We start from the raw sequence: 20733 nt of genomic DNA, 5'->3' as shown, positions 1-20733 counted from the left end.
TGTGAGGTTCTGACTATCCTCCAGATGCCTGTGCTCACTTCCCCAAACACACAGTGTAAGGTCTTGCTCTCCACCACTGCCCCTTTCCCACTGCCCTTTCTCTCACTTAAGGCTTCTTTTGAGCAGCCCTGCTGCCTCCTGTGCCCCACACTGACCCTTGGAGCCACAGCCACACCAGTCCCACCACAAACTGTGGACAGACCCCACTGATTCCACCTCTGAGACTGCCCATGAACATGGCACTTGCCTCCGCTGGCCCCTCAGTCTGGGCGGTCAGGACATTCTTCCAGACCGTGCAGCTCACTCCTAGCCCTTCCACATGTCCCTACTCCTGTGTTTAGCTAACTCCAATATCACAATCTGTGTTTCCTATTCAACCCACCTGGCTCCATGTGTCTTCAATCTCCTTTCCTGCCTTCATTCACAGCATTTTTTTTCCTCCTCCCACTTTTCCCTCCCAAAGTTTGGAAGTTACACTTTTTATTCTATTGGTGACTCACCTAAAAATTATACCACCTGGGTGGCTCATGTCATGATCTCAGGGTCCTGGGATCAGCCTCTGCATCGTAGTCGGGCTCCCTGCTCAGCAGGGAGTCTGCTTCTCCCTCTTCCTCTGCCCCTCCCCCACAATGAAGCTCTCTCGCATGCTCTCTCTCAAATAATTAAAAAAATTATACCATGAGTACTTGCCAAAAAGTCACATCAACAGTCTCACATTTTTCCTGAACAAGAAGAGTTCAGAGCATCTCAGCACCTTGGGCCTTGGCTCACTACAGACCACTGTTCCTGTGTAGCACACTGGTTGTAGCAGCCCTGCAGGGAGTTTCGGCTGCTGTGAGATCAGTCTCCACCTTGACTGTCCATGCGCTTACTCCCTGTGCCTCGAGCTTGTCCTCTAGTACAGACCCACCTGCTGCTAGCTCTGTGCTCTTTAGGTGTTTTCAAAAGAGGCAGAGTACCAGGGTCAGGTGTGACTTTCTTTCATTAGCTCATTAGCACACAGATGTCACGGCAGAGGCTCTGAGGAGGAGGCTGCTGTGTCTCTGGCTGCTCTGGATCCTCTCTGCTGTCCACACTGTGCAGGCGGGGGCTCCTTTCCACCGTCCTGGGTCAGGCTTAGTGGGAATTTCTATATACACTGCTCAGTGTCACTGCCCAGTTCTGGAAAACTCTCACATCTTCCATACTGCCTTTGGCCGCCCTCCTCCCCAACTGAACTCTGAGCTGGCCTTCTGCGGCCTCACATGCACCCTTCTGTGCAGCCCTTGCTGTCACCCTGCACTGCATTCAGGATGGCATCTCCTGACTTATCCCTGGTTCACTCATTCTCTCCTCAATGGTGTATAAACACAGCCCATTACCAGAGTTTTCCCCCCAATTCTGATAACCATACTTTTCATTTCCAGAAGTCCTCTATAGTCAATCCTTGAACACTGTGGGGGTAACAGATGCCAAGCCCTCTGCACAGTTGAAAATCCACATACAAGTTTTTTTGACACCCCAAAACCTTAACTGCTAATAGCCTACTGCTGACTGGAGGCCTTATGAACACATACTTCATATGTTGCGTGTGTTACATGCTGCATCCTTACAGTAAGTGAAGCTAGAGACGAGAAACCAGAACGGCCCCTGGCGCTGTCAGAGGAGTGTGCGGCTCCTGGTCTCAGGGTCATGAGTTCGAGCCTTGCATTGGGCTCCATACTTGGCATGAAGCGGAAGGAAGGAAGGAAGGAAGGAAGGAAGGAAGGAAGGAAGGAAGGAAGGAAGGAAGGAAGGAAGGAAGGAAGAAAGAAAGAAAGAAAAGAAAAGAAAGCAAGCAAGCACAGCTCTTTTGCAATCGATGCCCACGGACTCCACTATCTCAGGTGGGAATGTCTGCCCACCGTCTGTTGCTTCCACTGGAGTCACTCTTTCCTCCTGTGCTTGGTTATTTTCTACCACGTGCCACTCGCTACATTGGAGAATCACCCGCAGAGGTTCTAGGGAATCTAGAGAGAAGGCAAGTTGCTCCAGAGCACCTGCACCTGCTCTGGCCACCTACCCTGGAACACCGCCCACCCAGGTCCACTTCACAGGCTGCAAGGGGTGTGGGCACCCTCTGAATGCCACGTCTGCTCTAGCTGCAAACTGACAGAAGGCTGGTGTGTGGCTGCAGCTCTGCAGGCTTGTCCCATCCAGCCTGTCCAGACCCTCAGCTAACGGCAGGTGGAGGGTGGAGGGCAGGCGGGGTTTACTTCTGCTCCAGCCCTGCCCCCAAGGGCTCAGGCTCCGACTCCTAGCTCAGCACGTCCCTTCAGTCTCTCTCCTGGAATGGGCCAGCTAGAGTCGCCTGTCCCACGAGGTAAAATGTCTGCAGCACCCTGCCTCACTGCACTATTATTCTGGCTTTCTTCTCTTAGATTTTGCCTTAATAATTATTATTTTGTCAGCTCCTTAAAACTTTTAAAAAGATTAATAAACATGTTTCTATCCAATTTTAGTTTGTTTCATTTAGAGAATAGTATAAATAACTCACTTACTCACTTCACCTTATTACCATAAACAGAAATCCATTCCTGGACTTCCAAAGTGGTTTTTACTCTGCCCTATTCTGCCGGAATCCTGTCTACTACACACCCGTCACATCTCTGCTCAGAGACTATCAAGGGCTCCCAGCGGCCTAGTGAATAAAATTCATATTCTTTAGCCAGATATCCAAACTCTACGACCACTCATGGTGCCAAGCACACACGGCCATGCAGAGTCTCCCAGTGGGTGCAGGAGCCACTGCTTCTCTGTTAATACATTTGTGCCCCCTTTAAACAGACCTACTTGATGTGCCTTGAACACACCACACACCTTTCTGGGCTGAAGAATCGTGTGTGTGGATGACACTGTCCTGCTCTTGGGAGCCCAGGAGGCCCACCCTGTCATCTGTACCCTTCATGGTCCAGCTCCAGGACTAGAAGAGCCCTAGGAAAGCATGCCATGTGTCTGACTCCAATTTCTATTCCTATATCACAAGCAAGAGTATATTGTTTGTAAGATCTACTCAAAAAATACATCATGGATGAACTACTTTATCTTCCCAAAATACCACACATAGCATTAGGTCTTATTCAAAATAAAACATGAAGTACAATGACTTGAGCATTGCACTCTCATATGAGGAATGGTATCGGTCACAGAGAATGGTTTTATTTTATTATTTTTTTAAAGATTTTATTTATTTATTCATAGACACAGAGAGAGAGAGAGGCAGAGACACAGGCAGAGGGAGAAGCAAGCTCCATGCAGGGAGCCCGATGTGGGACTTGATCCCGGGTCTCCAGGATCACACCCCAGGCTGCAGGCGGCACCAAACCGCTGCACCACCGGGCTGCCCCCCCCCCTTTTTTTTAAAGATTTTATTTACAGAGAATGGTTTTAACGCCACATGCCTACCTAATAGCCTTTGTTATTTATTAAGATGGCTGAATCACAAGTGGTTTATTGCAAAGGTTAAAGAAAAATAAATAAAATAAATCTAAGCCACACTCTAGAAAAACTTTTAATACATGTTGTGTTACTTAGAGAATATTCTAATTTTTTAAGCAAGATTTATTGAAGTATGATTTACATACAGTACAATTTACCCACTCCAGGTATACGAACCTATGGTAGCCACCACAATCCAGACACAGAACATATTCTGTTTCCTGTCTCTATGATTTTGCCTTTTCCACGTTAAATGGAATCATGAAGCATACGAGGTTTTTTGAAACTGTCCTCACAGTAAAATGTGTTTTAGAGTCGCCCACCTCATCGTCTGGCCCAGCAGCTCACTCTCTTGTATCGTTGGGTAGTCCCAGATAGTGCCCATGTATCCACCAAAGGCTGTCTGGGTTTCTTTCTTACTAATTATACTTACTCTTTTTCAGTAAGTATAATTATAAATAAAGCTACTGTACACACTCATGCTCAGATTTTTTTGTGCAGATGTATGTTTTTACTTCCCCTGAGGGAAAATCTAGGTGTGGAAGTGCTAGTTGTACAGTAAGTGTACGTTTCATTTTATCAGAAGTGGCCAATTTCCCACTCGATGCTAATATTCTGGGTGCTGACTGTGGACTCCAGGCAGGTTGCTTCATTGCCAGGGTTTGCTACAGCCAGGTTTTTGTTTCTAAAGCCCAGAGATGTGTGGTGGCATTTCACTGTGGTTAGTTTTTCACTGGGGGCAGGCGCAGAGGGAAAGGGAAGGGATCATAAGCAGGCGCCATGCCCAGCACAGAGCCCAATCCCATGATTGAGTTCATGACCTGAGCTGGAACAACAGTCGGACGCTCTCCTGACTGAGCCCCCCAAGGTCCTATCTCACTGTGGTTTTCTCACGACTCCCCTGAAGCTAACATTGAATAGCTCTTCACATTTGTTTGCTATCCCTGTTGCTTCTTTGGTGAGATAACCACTTAAATCTTTATCCATGTTTTACAGTGTATTTTCTTTCTTTCTTTTTTAATAAATTAATTTTTTATTGGTGTTCAATTTACCAACATACAGAATAACACCCAGTGCTCATCCCGTCAAGTGCCCCCCTCAGTGCCCGTCACCCATTCACCCTCACCCCCCGCCCTCCTCCCCTTCCACCACCCCTAGTTCCTTTCCCAGAGTTAGGAGTCTTTATGTTCTGTCTCCCTTTCTGATATTTCCCACACATTTCTTCTCCCTTCCCTTATATTCCCCTTCACTATTATTCATATTCCCCAAATGAATGAGAACATTACAGTGTATTTTCATATTACTGAAGAATCCTCATTTAATCTGCAAACTGGTCCTTTATCATGTGCCCTACAAATATTTCCCATGCTCTCCACTGTCTTCATATTTTTTTAAAAATAAATTTATTTATTTATTTATTTATTTATTTATTTATTTATTTATTTATTTATTTATTTATTTATTTATGTCACAGAGAGAGAGAGAGAGAGAGAGAGGCAGAGACACAGGCAGAGGGAGAAGCAGGCTCCATGCACCGGGAGCCCGACGTGGGATTCGATCCCGGGTCTCCAGGATCGCGCCCTGGGCCAAAGGCAGGCGCTAAACCGCTGCGCCACCCAGGGATCCCTGTCTTCATATTTTTCAAACTACATGTGTCGCTGATTTTTGATGACGACCACTTAATTTTTCTTTCATGATTCACAGGCTTTGGGATCCTAGGACATCTCTGCCTAAACTAAGGGAGCAAAGATGTTGTCCTGTGATTTTCATCAAAAAGTCTTATCATTTTGTATTTTACACTTAGGTCAATGATCCATCTTGATGGACTTTTCATACCTAGCGTAGGCTACAGGCCCCAGTTCCTGGTCTTGCACATGGCTACGCAGCTCTTCCAGTACCACTTATTGGAAAGACTACCCTTTCTCCTTGTATCCCTTTGGCACTCTTAATGAAAATCAGTTGACTACATACATGGGGGTTTATTTCTGGGCCTTGCATCCTATTCTATGGAGCTATGTCTGTCCCTTTGCCAAGGCCACCCTGTCTGGATTACTACAACAACTGACCTTTTCAGAAAAGACACTTTTCAGAACCTGACAGGGCCACCCTTCTACTTATCAGAACAGTGCTCAGTCAGGGCACGTGTTGCCCTTGGATGTGTACCTAACCTGAAAAAGGAGACACAAATTTAATCTCTTCAATCTCAGTTGTTTATTTCTGCTGTTTATAGTGAAGCACTGGAGGCAAGGACATGGGCTGCATCTGTGGATGAGGGCAAGGTTTCCGCTGGTTCTGTGCTCAGAGGGTCTGACAGGGCTGTCCTGATGCCCAGGTTTGATACCTCCCTGCTTCCCACACATGGGTCTGGACCATCCCTCTTGTGCTCCACCTGGCCCCTACACACTCTGGCAATCATGCGATGGCACCTGGTGTGGTACCATGCCCTCCTCCGGTCCAGTTTCCCAAAGAGCGCCCATCTCTGCACCCCCGTATCCCCCAAGAGTAAACCTGTCATGCCGTACATGAGGAATCCTAGCAGTAGAGTCAGCAGCACACCCTCAACCCTGCCTTTCTCCTCCTAGAATCGCTGTAGGTAGGGATTTCCATACCACACACTCCCACAGCAAGAGCACCATGTGAGCCATTTCCTGAACCCCTGAATGTTCACATTATCTTAGGAAATTCAAGCTGTGTCAGTACTTCCTGCATTGCTGGGATATTTCTCTACAAAGCAAACAACTTCCTGGATACCCAGTAAGCTCCGTTGGAAGAGCATATGACTCTTGATTAAGAGTTTGAGCCCCATGTTGGGTGTTGAGATTACTTAAGAAAAATTTTTTAAATTAGAAAACAATGGGTTCCTAGGTCACACAGGCTACCGAAAGTGCCCAGGGGCAGGGATGACTCACGGTCAAGGCTCCTGGTGCCACAGGCGAAGCAAGGCGCTTGTTAATGGACTGGAAGGTGGCAGCAGGGACCCCAGCGATGGTGTTGACGATGACATTTCCGCTCACTGTGCCTGCAGGGAGAGACCTGTGAGGCAGGAGCACAGGAAAACACTGATTTCTGATGGGGGCATCCCAGGCTTCTTACCCGTTGGCATGCTTGTCCCCGTGACAGATGTTTTAATGGCTCCGGCCTGCTGGAAAGAGAAAAGCATTTGAATTGGAGCATAAGCTCTCCCCTTCACAAAACCTCCAAATGTTTCCACTTCGTCAGAATCACGTCCACACTCCTGCCTGACTACACGGCCACACGGGCCCCCCACCATTCCCTGCCCCCATGCCCCATGCCAGTTCTGTCCCTTAGTTACAGAGCTCTGGCCTCACCTGCCCTCCTGACCCCACCCCCACCCCCCAAGCTTGGGGCCTCTGGTCTTACTGCTGGGGCTCTCTACCGATAGACTACCATCACTCAGGCCGCAGCCCAGGGCCAGGAGGCCCCGCACAGAATCCCTCCCTAACCACCCACAGGCCATGGGAGCGGGGCTGAGGGAGCGTGCTTTCTGACCAAAGAGCTAAACTGCCCAGGCTGAGGCAGCAATCCCACCCACCATGGCCAACAGAACCATAAACAAGCTGGACCACTCCCACACCTGGCTGGCAGTGCCAGGCAGCAGGGTTTCCCCATGCAGTCCCAGGCATCCGCCCCACAGGGGATGACTGCGACATCCGTGTCACACAAACATGGGCACACAGAGCAAGGGAGTATACCGGGGCATGATAGCCGCAGCACAGGCTGCATGAGACCACGAGTCTCCCTTTCTTCCCCCTTCCTGTGTGTTTTTGACCCACCTTCTCTGATGGGCACTAAAGATGTATGCACACGCGAGTGCAAGAGTCAGAAGAAGGGAAGCTTGCGTGTTGGCACAAACAGTATCAGCTCTGCACCTCTGCAGGGTGACGTTGACACTGACATCTCACAAATCCCACCTAACTCCAAACTTCCTGGGTCCCTCCACCTCCCAAACCTCCACTAACCAACCTGGCCTGCCTAGAGCAGCCAAAGCAGGTGAGGGCGCCCCTTTGCTCACTCACTCCCCCACCAGGGAAAGTCTTGGCCTTCTGTGGTCTCTGAGGAAGACAAACTGGCCTCTGAACAACCCCTCCCACCCGTGTCCCCACAGGTGTCCGCGCCCGGGAGAGGCACCTTCTTACCAGCACAGCGGCGCTGCCCACTGTTGTGATGGCGGGAGGCACCTTCGGTGGAGGCTGTGTGGGCTGCGCCTGGGGCTGCGCCTGGGCCTGCGGCTGGACGGCCGGCGGTCCTGCAGGCTGCTGGCTGCCTGCCGCCTGAGACTGGGGCAGAGGTGGGGGAGGCTGCTGGGGCGGCGGGGGCTGCGGCTGTGGTGGGGGTGGTGGGGGCTGTGCCACGGGTGGCTGCTGCGCCTTCTGCTGATCGGCCAGCGCCTACAGAAGCAGAGAGGAGAGGGGCTATGGGGACAAGCCCACCACGCCCACCACCCCAGCCACGTCCAGGAGGCCCTAGCGCCTACACCTTTTTCTCTTTGGCAATTCGCTCTGCTCGGAGAGATGCAACCTGAATGGGAGGCAGTGGTTTGTCGTAGTTGATCCCGCTGAAAGACAACAGCAGAGACAGAAAATAAATGGACACAATCTAAGGAAGACGAACACTCGAGAAACCCAAAGCTCTTGCCTCCCAAGCTGCCAGGTGGTAGGAGGCAGCTCCAATCAAGCTCCCTCGCAAAAGAAAAAAAGCTGCATGGGTCATCCAAGACCATGTGTCCCATTCCCTTTTGACACAGAACCTTCCAGAAAACAGGCCTGGGCCACCACAGTAACACACGGTACTATGTGGATATCAGGTGCCCCGGAAATGTGTGCGGGTGCACCTCACGGTGAACTGCCTGCCCCTCCAACCCAGCCTACCAAACTGCGGCCCTACTTCAGCTTAGGCCTCCCCTCTCTTCCCAATGGAGCATCAGCCCTCTTCTGAGGAGCTGTCCATAGCCTGTGTCCCCAGGTCCCACTCTGGCCTGCCAGAAGCCCATGTGTCCATGAAAACTGAGGTCAGGGCCCAGGCTGCATGAACACTCCCAACCTCCCATGACACCCCACTCCCCAGGCACAGAGACTGACCAGCAAAGCCCAGGGAGGGCGAGGTCCCACAGGCCTCCCCACCATCTCACAGAACCCTTGCTCCAGGGGTCTCTTCCACTCAAGTACTATGACCTCTCCACCTCTTTGACTCCCTCTGCCACAGAGAGCTTGGCTTTGCTTAAAACTTTGTGCATGCCTTCCCCATTTCCTAGCTTCCCCCACCCCTACTCTGCAGGGCCCAGGCGGGGCCACATCTGTCTGTTCCCCTGCATGTCAGCCCCTCCCACCCTGTCGCTCACCCCAGCTGGCTTAGTGACTTCTTACCCATTCTCTGACCTCAACCACATAGGTCTGCCCAGATCCTCCATCACACTCCCACTCTCACAATGAATATCCAGGCCTTCTCCCCACCCCTCTTTATTACACCTGGCAAAGCTAAAGCCATGCTATGCTCCCCCAGTCTGCCAGCTTCAGGTAGGGTCCAAGTATCTCCACTGACAAGGGAAACCCACCCTCTGCAAGGCCCCCCAGCCAGGTCACACGGCATCACTTCCTCTTCCTTGGCACATGGCCTGGCCTGACTCCTTATGGATGCACCCCTGTGGCTAACACCTCCAGGTCCTGTGGAAGGTCAAGTCCCCACCCAGCTTGGGCCAGGTGTTGAGTTCTCCTCTCACCTCACCCTGTCAACCTTTGGTCCTGTCCACCGGCCCACATGGGATCCATCCCTCTGATCTGAGCCAAACACCGACACCCACCTGAGCCCCCAAGACACTGTAGGCCTGTGCTCACCTCATGGTCTCCAACCAACCAGCTGGGCTTCGCGCTGGACCTATTCCCACTAAGGTGCCCAGGGCACTCGCCCTGCTTGCCTGATTTTTGCCCTGGAGGTGTCACCCCGGGCCCTCTTGTGCGTATCCCATGGACCTGCCTTGTAGCCCTCCTTTGACCCCATGCACTGCATACCACGACAGCCAACACAATATTGCCTCGTGTTGGGGTGACATTCAGGAGGAACACCCCCTGGACTCCTTCCCCCAGGCTTCCCTCACCCTCGGTCCTGCTGGGCTATTCCAATCACCTGCAGGATAGATCCTCAACCCCTGTAAGACTGCTCTGAGTTTGCGTCTCACCAATACGAGAACAAAAACGTGTCCTGCTCGCCACTGAACGGCTTGGCCCAGCACAGAGCTAGGCACACACCTTGTCCATAAATGTCAGCTGCATGAAACAGTCTGCTAATTTAGTCCACAAATGTACACAGAACGCCTGCTCTTTGCTTCCAGATTCAGAAGCCCTACATCCACAGGCACACAAACACCACAACTCAAGTAGAGAATGTGAAGACGGTTCATCCTGTGAAGGAAAACGCAGGGCCACGATGCGACTGTATAGAAGATAACGTGTAAGGGGGTCCTGGGCTCGAGTCCAGGAAGACTGCCCTAGGCGTGAGCAGCAGGTCACAGCCATGAGGTAGGGAGCATCTGATGGAGGCCAGGCCTCAGGAGCAGCCAGGAGAGTCTGTCAGGGGTCGTGGCAAAGAAGTGCCCAGCTGGTGGCCACACTGAGAACAGGTAAGGTGAGAACCCTTGGTGTATGGCAGACACTCATCTGAGCAACCACAAAGGCCTGAGCCAGACTAGCACCTGGGCTTTGCCTAGACATGTGCTTCCTACCACCTCATTGTAAAAGAGACATCTGGAAAGCACAGGGAGTGTGCAGAGAACACCCTGATACCTGGCACTTGGCTCCTAGGTTGCTCTGCCATACCTGCTCACCCACAGCCACACATTTCCCTGCCCATCCTTTCGTCGGTCCTTTTCTTTTGTTCAGCTTCAAAACAATTACTCTCACCTCTATGCTGGATATATTTTAAAGGCAGAATCAAAAGACATGTGCCAAATTAGAGGCAAGCACGGCCAAGAAAAGAAAAGCCTCTCCCACGGCCAAGTCACATCCACCAGTATCCCCCGAAGCCCGTAGGCAGGGACAGACCCTCATCATGGGAATGCCATGTGCACATATGCCAGCTCCCAGCCGGCCACACCACTATCCCCAGCTGCTGCCCGGACACACCGTTTGAACAATTTACTGACCCCACAGGGTTTAAGAAAACACTAAAATGAGATTATTTCATCCAGTAGAAAATACAGAAATACCTTTCTGCCAACACGGAGGCGTGCTTGGGGTTTTTCTGAAAGGGATTCATGCCAAGCCTGCCACACAAAAAAGGAGACAAGAGTTACCCAACAAGAAACACCTGCTGAAGAAGGAAGTATCACCAACACGCTGTGCAAGCCAGTGTCCCCACACCAGCTCATCACAGGGGAGGGGCGGTAAGGACACGGGAAGCATACAGAGGCTTGATGGGGGGACTTCTCTTGCCGGCCGTCATCTTCATCAGGTCAAAGTGGCTTGTGTACAGCTGCGTGTGCGTGGCATTCTCGTCCTGGGCGTACAGCTGTCCTGTGCGCAAGGGTCGGTTGTTCTTACTCTGAGACAAAACCAATGGCAGTGCATCAGATAGATGGTGGCTGATCTGGAGACCTGACTTGGAATCTCCCAGGTTAAACAGAGTTCCTCCTTCACAACCTTCAACACAGACGTGAGCACACCACCTGACCACCCACTGCCTGCAAACGCCATTCCTCTCCACATGTCCCCTCACGCAAGCTCCACAATCACCCAGAGCAGGAGGACGCCCTGCCTTTGCAGGGAAAAATGACCGCTAGGCCAAGTGCCCAAGGTCACACAGCAAATGAGACCGAGTGGCTGCCCTCCCTGCAAGCCTCTGTTGCAGTGCACAGGGAAGAGGAGAGGTGCCAGCTGGCATGTGAATCTGCTCTCGGGGGCATTCATTCACAGCGTCACCTATTCCTGGTAATCTCTCCAGCATAAATCCTACAGTTAAACCAAGCACTGCTAGCTCCCAAGACACCTCACTGTCCCACAGAACTTCAGAACAACCTGATGCCAGAGCGAAAACTCCAGTCTCGTTACACAGCTTGTGTAAAGCCAGCACACTTGTAAGCAACCAAGTCAGGACCGGGCCATAGGGCTCCCAGGGACCCTCCCCTGTGTCTACAGGCTCTGATCACCCTGTACCTGTACATAGTGAACAGGATGGAGACTGTGACACAAAGTAAGAACCGCTCACGGGAGAGCCATGCATACGTGTCCTCTGTGCTAAGTGAAGCTTTACATCTAGAAGAGCCACACCAGAGGAAACTCAGGACCACAAGATCAGCATGGGAGGGTCCTGAAAATGAGTCCATGTCTGTGAGCATTCCCGTGCCACAGAAAAACAAGGGAGAAAAGGTAGAGCAAGAATAAGATCAGGTACGTTACACGAACACCCAACAGCGAGCCCAAGTTGTGGCAGGCTGTAAGGGGGCTCCTGCCCTGCCCTACCCAACACACTGCTGCCAGCACATGTCTGCGGGCACCAGCTTCCCCTCCTGGCTGGTTCTGAACTTCATCAAATGGCCCTCTGCACAGATGCTTGTCAATTTATTCACAATGTCACCGTCACATCCAATAAACGCATTTTTGCCTTTTTTTCTAGATCAACTTCTCATGTGAGCTATAAAACAGAAAAACAGAGCTTCAGCTTTATGCTTTTCCATGTTAACATTATGGCCGTCATTAGAAGTGCTTCCAACGCAAGACAGATCAAACGTAAGACCTCGTGACGTCTTGGTGGTGAAGATACCACACATAGTACTGTTAAGGAATACCTGCTTTTTTTGTTCTTAAACAAAAAGCAAACAAAGGCTTTAAGGCAAATGTTTTCAGGAAAATGAAAACAGAAACGATGGTAGAAACAATGGTTTCCATACTGCGTCAGGGTCCCATGTGTGCCTCTGCCGCATCTGCCCTGTGCTGTCACACGTAGTGGGTAGGACCACGACTCACAGGCACGGGACCCTTGTCAAGGCTGGCAGCATGCCACATGGGCGCCCCTTCTGTGCTCAGACCTTGGACACTCTCCAGGGTGCAGGTGGATGGGCGATTGACAAGAGGGGAAGTGGCAAAGCCAGCAGATGGAGAAACAGAAAGAGACCCTCTTGGCTCAAAACAACACGAGGTATGCAGGTGGAAAGGTGGAAAGTGCAGGGCAGATGCACTCGCCAGCAGTGCTGGCTCTCTTGGGGGGTGGGGGTGGGGGCAGCCACTGCCACCATGGGCTTCCTGGGAAAGACACGGAGTACCCAGCCTCTGTCTGCAGAGCATGTGCAAGGCCGGGACCAGGGTCCAGGCCAGTCCCATGGCTGGGGCTCCTGGCGGGAGACCAGCAGCAAAGGCATAGGAGGCATAAACAAACTTCTCTTCAAATAAGCCAATGGAGCCAAACAAAGGCCCTTTCATTCACCTCATGCCTTCTCAAAAGAGAAAAGAAAGAGGAAAGAAATGAAGGTAGGACCGAGCCCTTGAGTGGCATGGAGCCTCCACATGGCACACAGAATTTTCCAGGCAGGCCAGGTGCCACACGGGCCTCCTGCCTCGCCAGCTTTCACTCAGCCCAGGGGCTGGAGTTCCGCTGATGTGCGAGTGGAAGGGGGTCTGCCTCACCTTCCCCTCTTCCCTCGGAATGAGCACGTTCTCGTAGCGGCTCCGGCACTGCTTGGAAGAGCGGTAGATGCGGCTGCAGGAGTTGACGACGTCACTGACAAGGTCCCAGTTGGGCGTGTGGGCCGGGGACACAATCGTGAGATTCAGGGGCAGTTCCAGGAGCTGCTTCACAGCCTGCAGGACCAGGTTTCAGGCACCAAAGGTCAGAGAACTGCATCAGCAGGTGCACGCGCGCTCCCAAAGGACATGGACAGGAGAGGACGGGACGTGGACTGCGGGCTGTGCTCACCTGCAGCAGTGCCCAGTCCTCGCTGATGAGCCACTCGGGATTGTCTGGGCCCGACTCAGCTGTTGGCTTGGCAAAAGTTGGCAAAGGCTTGGCAAACTGTGTTTGTTGCTTCAACAGAATGTTCTTCTTCTGCTCTTTCCCTTCCCGTCGCATTTTCAACATGCCAGGTGTCGCACGGTCAAACAGTGAGCGAGGAGGGACTACTGGCTCCCCGTGGCGCTGCTTCTTCTTCCTGCCTGCAACTGGACAGAGAGCCTTTCTCAGTGACGTAGCTAACGAGAAGACACTGCCTTCGCAGAGGAAACGGGAACAAGAAGGACAACGGAAGACCCCTGTCACTAAGGAGCCACTGTAGAGACAAACCCACTCTCTTGCTTGTACGCCAAGCAGGACTGTAAGTGTAAAGGTTCCTTAACAGCCCGCAAGTGCAAAGCAAGCAGACATGGAAGCCTGGCGATGGGGTGTGCACCTGAGGGGTCCGTGCGGTGCCGCCTGCGCTCCTTCCTCACGTACACGGGAGGCAGCTTGGACTCTGGGATGGGAGTGCTCTCATACGTGAGACACAGGACCGGGTCCACGTAGATGTCGTTGTCATCCTGCGGGGGTGTCGGCGGCGTCCAGAGCTGTGGGGACAAAGGAGAGCCATGAGCTGTATGAATGGGGGAATGCAGCCACCCCAACACACAGGGAGACGGGCACTCACTGGCATGACTTCTACTTGCCCATCGGCACCTTCACAGACGTATTCCTGCAGGGAAGGGGCCACGTTTCAGTGTCACAATCTCAGACGAACACTACAAGCCACCAACTGTTTACCTGCATGCTTAGTAGGTCTTCAAAGCACCTATGACACGTTGTAACAACCACATTTGGGGAAAGCCTATGTGTAACCAGAAATGTCCAACCAAGGGTCAAGCATCGCACAACGGGCTGCCAGACATGGAGATGGGCTTCATCTCTCAGAAACACACTGGATCCTGAGCCCCGCATACCACATTGTAGGCATCCTCCCTCGTATAGGTGAGAAGCTGCTCCTGCTCTTGCTCCTGCAGCGCCCGGGCCTCCCGCTCTTGCAGGGCCCTCACGTTCTGGGCCTCCCACTCCCTCACAGCGGTCAACACGGCATCCTGGTGGGAAGACCACAGAGAGGGGCTCTGAGATATGGCTACAGCAGGCCCGGCACCCCACGCCCCAGCTCCACCCTGTCCCAGCTACGGGCTCTGGACCCCTTCCCTCCTCCAACACATATCCCTCCATCAAGCACCAAGCTGTGCCCAATTGAATGAGAATCGTTCCCTAGGGTTTCTCCAGACTTCATTTTTAATTTGTTTCTACACTGGTGGGTTGCTTTTTATTCCTTTAATTCCACACAAGTCACATTTACTTCAGGCCAAATGTGAATCTGAAGGCTGAGGCCCTCACATGCTCCGCAAGCCAGAAGTCTACCCTTACCTCACTGCTGCCCTCTTTCTCTGGGCCAGTTGGCGTGTGGAATAATTCCAGGTAATTCAGAGCATATTTCTCAATAGGTGTAAGCTGTTCCAAAAATCATTGTTTTGAACAGGGTTAACAGCAAATTAACAAAGGTTAAGTCCCCATATAACCCCCCAACACTTGAATCAAAAGAATGATTATTTTTACTCAAAGGGACCAAGGAAAATTCCATGGAAGAGTCAAATTTAAAATACCGAGGTATCTGGAAAAAAATTAAGCTGAAGCACAGAAGAGAAAGCTCTCAAACCTGTTCCATGAAGTCAGCTAACTCCTCCAGCTGAGACGGCTCTTCACTCCACCTCGGGCTGTTGGTGCCGGGTGACCCTGGCACAGCTTCCTCCTCAGGTTTCTGGGCATCTTCTTCCAGATACTCAATGCTCTTGAGGGCCTAAAGAAATAACAGATTTATGTTACTTTCATAGTTTTAAATTATGGGGTTTTGAAAAGGAGTCACCCTACATAAAGCCAGGGAGATGCCTCCATTCACTGCACATAGAGCCTCCCCGTGGACATGCTCTCGCGCATCTGAGACCCACTTGGATATGAAGAACAAAGCCCTAAGGGTGACAGAGAAGGCGTGGGAGTGGCTCCCAGCCTCACTGGACACCAAACTCCAGGCAAGAGTCACGTGTCACCTGACCCCAAGAACAGAAAGGGACAGGACATCCCATTCAACCTTACACCCAACATGCCCCACGGCCACGGCTCTGACAGAGGAGAACAACTCTTCATAGTGCATGAGACAGGGGCCACAGTCCACAGCATTCACAGAAGACAAACGACCCAGAGCCCTAGGAGCCAGAACCAAACCTGTGGACAACAGATCAGGAAACACCAGAGAAAGGAAGGAGGCGCCTTCTCAACAGCCAGGAGCTCCTGCCTGAAAGGCACGTGTACTGCAGGGGTGCACCTTCACACATCAGGCGAACTAATGGTTTCTGGTTACCAGGTATCAGTTAGGAGCTGTGCGACCTTTCTTCCTTGGCGATTTGGCAAAACCTGCAGCTTAAGATGTAACCTGACCTCACACTATACACTATAAATTCTTCCACACTGACCGCATGTCTCAGGCCAAAGTTAAACACTGAAGCACCCAGAAGAAAACGAAGGAGGATTTCCTGACCACCCAGAGTCAGGAGAATGTCTCCTGAGCAGAACATGAGCAGCAACCGTGATAAAGATGGGCTGCTGGGGGGATTCAGGACCCAGAGTTCCTGCTCACTGGCAGACTGCAAAATGCAGGGAGGTTTTCTACACCATGCACCCAGAACACAGAAGGAATGCCAACAACTGAGAAAAATAAACAGCCCAGGTAACCAAAAAAGGGGGGAAAAACACGAGCAAACACTTCACAAGAAAGTACCTACTCTGCCAGGGAACACGTGGAGGTGCACAAATTCATGGGTGGACAGCAATGGGCAAATTAAACCAGAGACATGGCCCACATCCACCACCATGCTGGTTCGAACAGTTCGCAAAACTGCCTGACAGCCCTGCCCATCACACACACGCTCAACGATGATGCAGGGGTCCCACCCCAAGGTGTGCTGCCTAAAAGTTAGCAGCGAGAAAGAAAAAAAGTAGGGGGGGGGGGTTAGCAGATACACACATGCATCTGCCAAGATACACACAAAATATTCAGAGATACATGGCTCAAAACACAGACTGTGGCCCAATAAAGAAATTACAACACCGGAGTATAGTGTTGTACTGCCATGAGAAGCACCATGACCCTGACCCAGAAGCCAGATCCTCACAGGCAGCCATGTGGTCAGGAGGCACAGGAGCAGCCCTCAGGGGCAGGAGTGGTAAAGAAGGCAGGCGGTTTCAGTGGGGGGGAGGGGGTTTCCTATAGTGCCCTCTCATGCTGATTCTCTATGACGTGTACTTCTCAGGAGGCTCTCATGCTTCAAAAAAACTTAAAAAAAAAAAAAGCCATCTTCCTGCACGGGTCTTCTGAAGAGCATCGCTCCTGCTGGAGACTCCCGGGCTACTTGGGCATCTGGAAGTAATCCTGAGACCCAATCCTCAGGGCACTGCTGGCCAGCACTGCCCTCAGGCTCCCACATTCACTTCACCTTCAAAAGACCTCTCCAGTCTCTCCTGCTCTCACCTGGCCATGCTGCTGCCACGCAACTGCACCCCTACTGCTGGCCTCTGCTCCAGCCCCCACAATTTAGACTCAGCACAGAGCCAGAGGGCTATTTTTTTTTTTTTTAGACTTTTTATTTATTTATTCATAGAGACACACAGAGAGAATGAGAGGCAGAGACACAGGCAGAGGGAGAAGCAGGCCCCATGCAGAGAGCCCGACGCGGGACTCGATCCAGGGTCTCCAGGATCACGCCCTGAGCTGCAGGCGGCGCTAAACCGCTGCGCCACCGGGGCTGTCCAAGAGGGCTATTTTTTTTTTAATTTTTTTTTTATTTATTTATGATACTCACAGAGAGAGAGAGAGAGAGAGAGAGAGAGAGAGAGGCAGAGACATAGGCCGAGGGAGAAGCAGGCTCCATGCACCGGGAGCCCAATGTGGGACTCGATCCTGGGTCTCCAGGATCGTGCCCTGGGCCAAAGGCAGGCGCCAAACCGCTGCGCCACCCAGGGATCCCAAGAGGGCTATTTTTTAAAATGTGGCCAGGCCCCACTACCCTCACCCCTCACTCCCTCCTAATCTTCTGCCACCTGTACCGTCCCTCTGCCCATAGCACCCCCCCGCTGGACATCGCCCACCCTCTGCAGGAGAGTCCGTGTTCTACTCCCTTGCTGGTTTACAGGCCTCCTCTTACGGGGATGGAAGCTTAATGGTGGGGGGTGGGGGAGACTACATCTTCCATTCGATGCTAGGTCTTTCCTGCCAACAACATGCCTACACTTCACAGCACCTATGTGCTGCTCTGTGTGGTACACACGTCCCTGAGACAACTGCACACAGAACAATGCATTTCTCATGCAAATGCCCTCCCACCTCTCATTTCTCTCCTAGGACACATGCAAGACTTGCAATGGTGAAATCATTTTTTTCTGAGAATCCACTTTCTTTTAGGTGTTTTTTTTTTTAACCTCACGCATACATCTTTTTTTTAAAATATTTATTTATTCATTCATTCATTCATTCATTCATTCATGAGAGACGCAGAGAGAGAGAGAGAGAGAGAGAGAGAGAGAGAGAGAGGCAGAGACACAGGTAGAGGGAGAAGCAGGCTCCATGCAGGGAGCCTGACGTGGAACTCGATCCTGGGTCTCCAGGATCATGCCCTGGACTGAAGGCAGAGCTAAACCGCTAAGCTACCCAGGCTGCCCATTATGCATACGTCTTTAAAAAAATGGGGCTGATGTATCTGTCCCTCCAGATGCAGAAAGAACCATAAGGTATCTCTGTGAGGGGTGGGGGGGGACCGGGGACATCATACACAGGAAACTTCTGGAAGGAGGCATGAGGACCCACATTAACGGGTGGTCCCTAGCAGAGAAGGAGGGTCTGGTGTGGGACACTTGCTCTTCATTATAAATTCTTGAAAGTTTTATCATACACATTTATTACTGTTCCACCAAATGAGAACTTTTAAAACAGCCAAGGCTACAGGCAAGTCCTCTTCAACAAGGGTGTGAGGACAGGGAAGGGGGGGGAGCAGCACTGCAGGGGAGCCAGGGAAGCCTTCTGCCACGGGCAAGGGCATGGGAAGAGGCCCAGAACACGAGGGTCTCTCCACAGCCAAGAGCCCAGAAACCGACACCCAGGAAGGAGGGGAAGGAGGGGGCAACCCTGTGAGGTGGGCCAAGGTGAAGGGGGAAGTCCTGGGGGAGCTGCAGCTAGGCCACTCCCCAAGAGTGGGTCTACAGTGTGTCTACACAGCAGCACTACCCAAAAGGAGCAGCACACAAGCCATGTGAGTACTCTAACATCTCTCACGTGTTAAAAAGTATAAAAGGCAGTATTTTATTTAACCCAATATATCCAATCATTATTTCAACAAGTAACCAACCTAAGATAATAACAAGATCATTTATGTTCTCCTTTGTACTGTTCTCAGAATTGGGTGTGCATTTTACACTCACACACAGGGCTCCTCTCTGACAGGAGCTGAGACAGTGAACCATGGGGATGGGCAGGGTAGGGCAGGGTGGGCAAAGTAGGTCATAGGATAGACAAGGCACTCCAAACCGCTAGTTGCCAGCTATGGCTCAGGGGAGGCAGTGGGGCTCAGGAAGAACCAATGAAGACAGGGATGACTGCTGAACTGGGCAGCAGGTGCCTGGGGCCCCCAGACTTTCCACTGCTCCTTTACCTGGACAAGCGTGTCCAGACGAGAATGCCCGTAACAGAATGAAAGCAGGCAGGAGGGATGTGCCAGGGTGGAGCAATAGGGGCCTGCACAGCAAGCAGCGAGCTCAGGACCAATAGCAGGTGCGGCAAATCCTCTATGACCTCCAGGGCAAGCAATCTGTCCTCACCTCAATGAAAGGTCTTGCAATTTTGGGTGCAATGATTTCTGTGGCAGAAGGCTCTTGAGAAAGGACCACAAATTCCTCTGCCTTCACTGGAAAGCCGGCGTCATCTGTTGGAGAGCACACCTCAAACAGCTCCTGGATGGTCCGCTGCACACAAAATGCACATCAGTGTCTAGCCAGAAACAGGTCAGTGCTGACCTGACCAACAAACTGCAACACCAGGGAAACCGCCAAGCCACTCCTCATCTGCGTGCATTAAACTGCGTGACCCCTTTACCCACCCCCATCTCCATCACCACACAGCAACCTTGAGGGCTGCACACCACTGACAAGTACCTGCGTCAGGAACGCCATGGAGTAGTCATTGCCCTGAGCAGCTACTTCCCGGATCAAGTCTTTGGTTCCATTTTTCAACAGCTTCTCTTCAATGGAGTTACCACTCACAAGCCTACAAAACAGACATGTCATGTACAATGACAGCTGGGTCACCTGGGGGGCACGATGCCATGAGCAGTCAGGGGGCAGGGGCCTGGTGGCACAGCACCCTGGACCCTTGGGCAGGAGCCACGAGGCTACGTATACATGGGGCACTCCTCTCCATGGCGGTCAGGGCCACCTCTCCCACTCTAGCTCTAGCTACCGCCACCTTCCCTTACTGCACCCTGTCCCATGCCTCTGTGGCCATGATCGATTCTGCCATCTTTCACTCCACTGGTCCCCACCTATAAATGTCCTACTGGGTCCTCCAGGAGGACTCCCTATGAGGAGCAGCTGCTGTCCCCAGTGCTGGCAGCCTGCAACGCACACACAACATATCCCTCATTTTCAAATGGTCACGCTTAAACATAATGGTGGACAGCATCTGCTTCACCACACACTTATCTGCATTTTGCTTTCTTACTGAATGGTTTGCTGCAGAGACTCCTACTCCCCCAAATGGTTTCAGTGGCTGCTCAATGCCCAAGGTATGGCAATACCTCACCCCAAGCATGGGCACTCTCTGGTTCCTGCTTTGTGCCTTGTAAACAAGCTACAGGAACCAGGGATACCATGGGCTGGGCCCCACAGAGGGTAGTGCTGGAGACAAAGGACAGTCATAGTTTTCAGTTCAGCAGACTCCACTAAATTGATGTCAAAATAATGCCACACTCACATCCCCAGTTAGGGGTAGGAGCTCCCTTGGCCAACACCACTGGCACCACCAGCAGCTGTGGCTGCTGCTGTCCCGTGCCCCAGTATCTAAGCAAGGCCACTACATATGCAGCCTCCTACCCTTTACCTACCAAGCCTGGGTGTACCACAAGTGTGAGCAGGTGGGATGGCCTATTCAGATTCTCAGCTTCCTTCCCCCTTTCTCAAAGAAGGGCTCATCTATCTTTCTCCTCAACTTGTAAGAGCTATCTGACCCTCTGT

At 51.7% G+C, this 20733-nt stretch overlaps 1 protein-coding gene across 15 annotated transcripts in view; it reads right to left on the bottom strand.

The window, feature by feature from the left end:
* EP400 (E1A binding protein p400) overlaps positions 1 to 20733 on the bottom strand; it is a 103262-nt gene that overhangs the window by 14913 nt on the left and 67616 nt on the right. For 11 of the 15 annotated variants that reach the window (XM_055323104.1, XM_055323114.1, XM_055323118.1 and 8 more), the window contains 15 exons: positions 19657 to 19768; positions 19324 to 19467; positions 15119 to 15259; positions 14830 to 14913; positions 14370 to 14504; positions 14081 to 14125; positions 13847 to 14000; positions 13378 to 13619; positions 13089 to 13262; positions 10874 to 11010; positions 10676 to 10732; positions 7954 to 8032; positions 7614 to 7865; positions 6550 to 6598; positions 6366 to 6475 (listed from right to left, as the gene is read on the bottom strand). In XM_055323104.1, coding sequence (XP_055179079.1) covers positions 6366 to 6475; positions 6550 to 6598; positions 7614 to 7865; positions 7954 to 8032; positions 10676 to 10732; positions 10874 to 11010; positions 13089 to 13262; positions 13378 to 13619; positions 13847 to 14000; positions 14081 to 14125; positions 14370 to 14504; positions 14830 to 14913; positions 15119 to 15259; positions 19324 to 19467; positions 19657 to 19768 — 1915 coding nt within the window. The remainder of the gene's footprint in view (positions 1 to 6365; positions 6476 to 6549; positions 6599 to 7613; positions 7866 to 7953; positions 8033 to 10675; positions 10733 to 10873; positions 11011 to 13088; positions 13263 to 13377; positions 13620 to 13846; positions 14001 to 14080; positions 14126 to 14369; positions 14505 to 14829; positions 14914 to 15118; positions 15260 to 19323; positions 19468 to 19656; positions 19769 to 20733) is intronic. The other 4 variants (XM_055323110.1, XM_055323113.1, XM_055323119.1 and 1 more) reach the window with 1 other exon arrangement.

This window comes from Nyctereutes procyonoides, unplaced genomic scaffold, assembly GCF_905146905.1.
Source record: "Nyctereutes procyonoides isolate TBG_1078 unplaced genomic scaffold, NYPRO_anot_genome, whole genome shotgun sequence".
In the NCBI taxonomy this organism is placed as follows: domain Eukaryota; kingdom Metazoa; phylum Chordata; class Mammalia; order Carnivora; family Canidae; genus Nyctereutes; species Nyctereutes procyonoides.
Note: the sequence above shows the minus strand (reverse complement) of the source record. Positions and strands in the feature narration are given on the sequence as shown.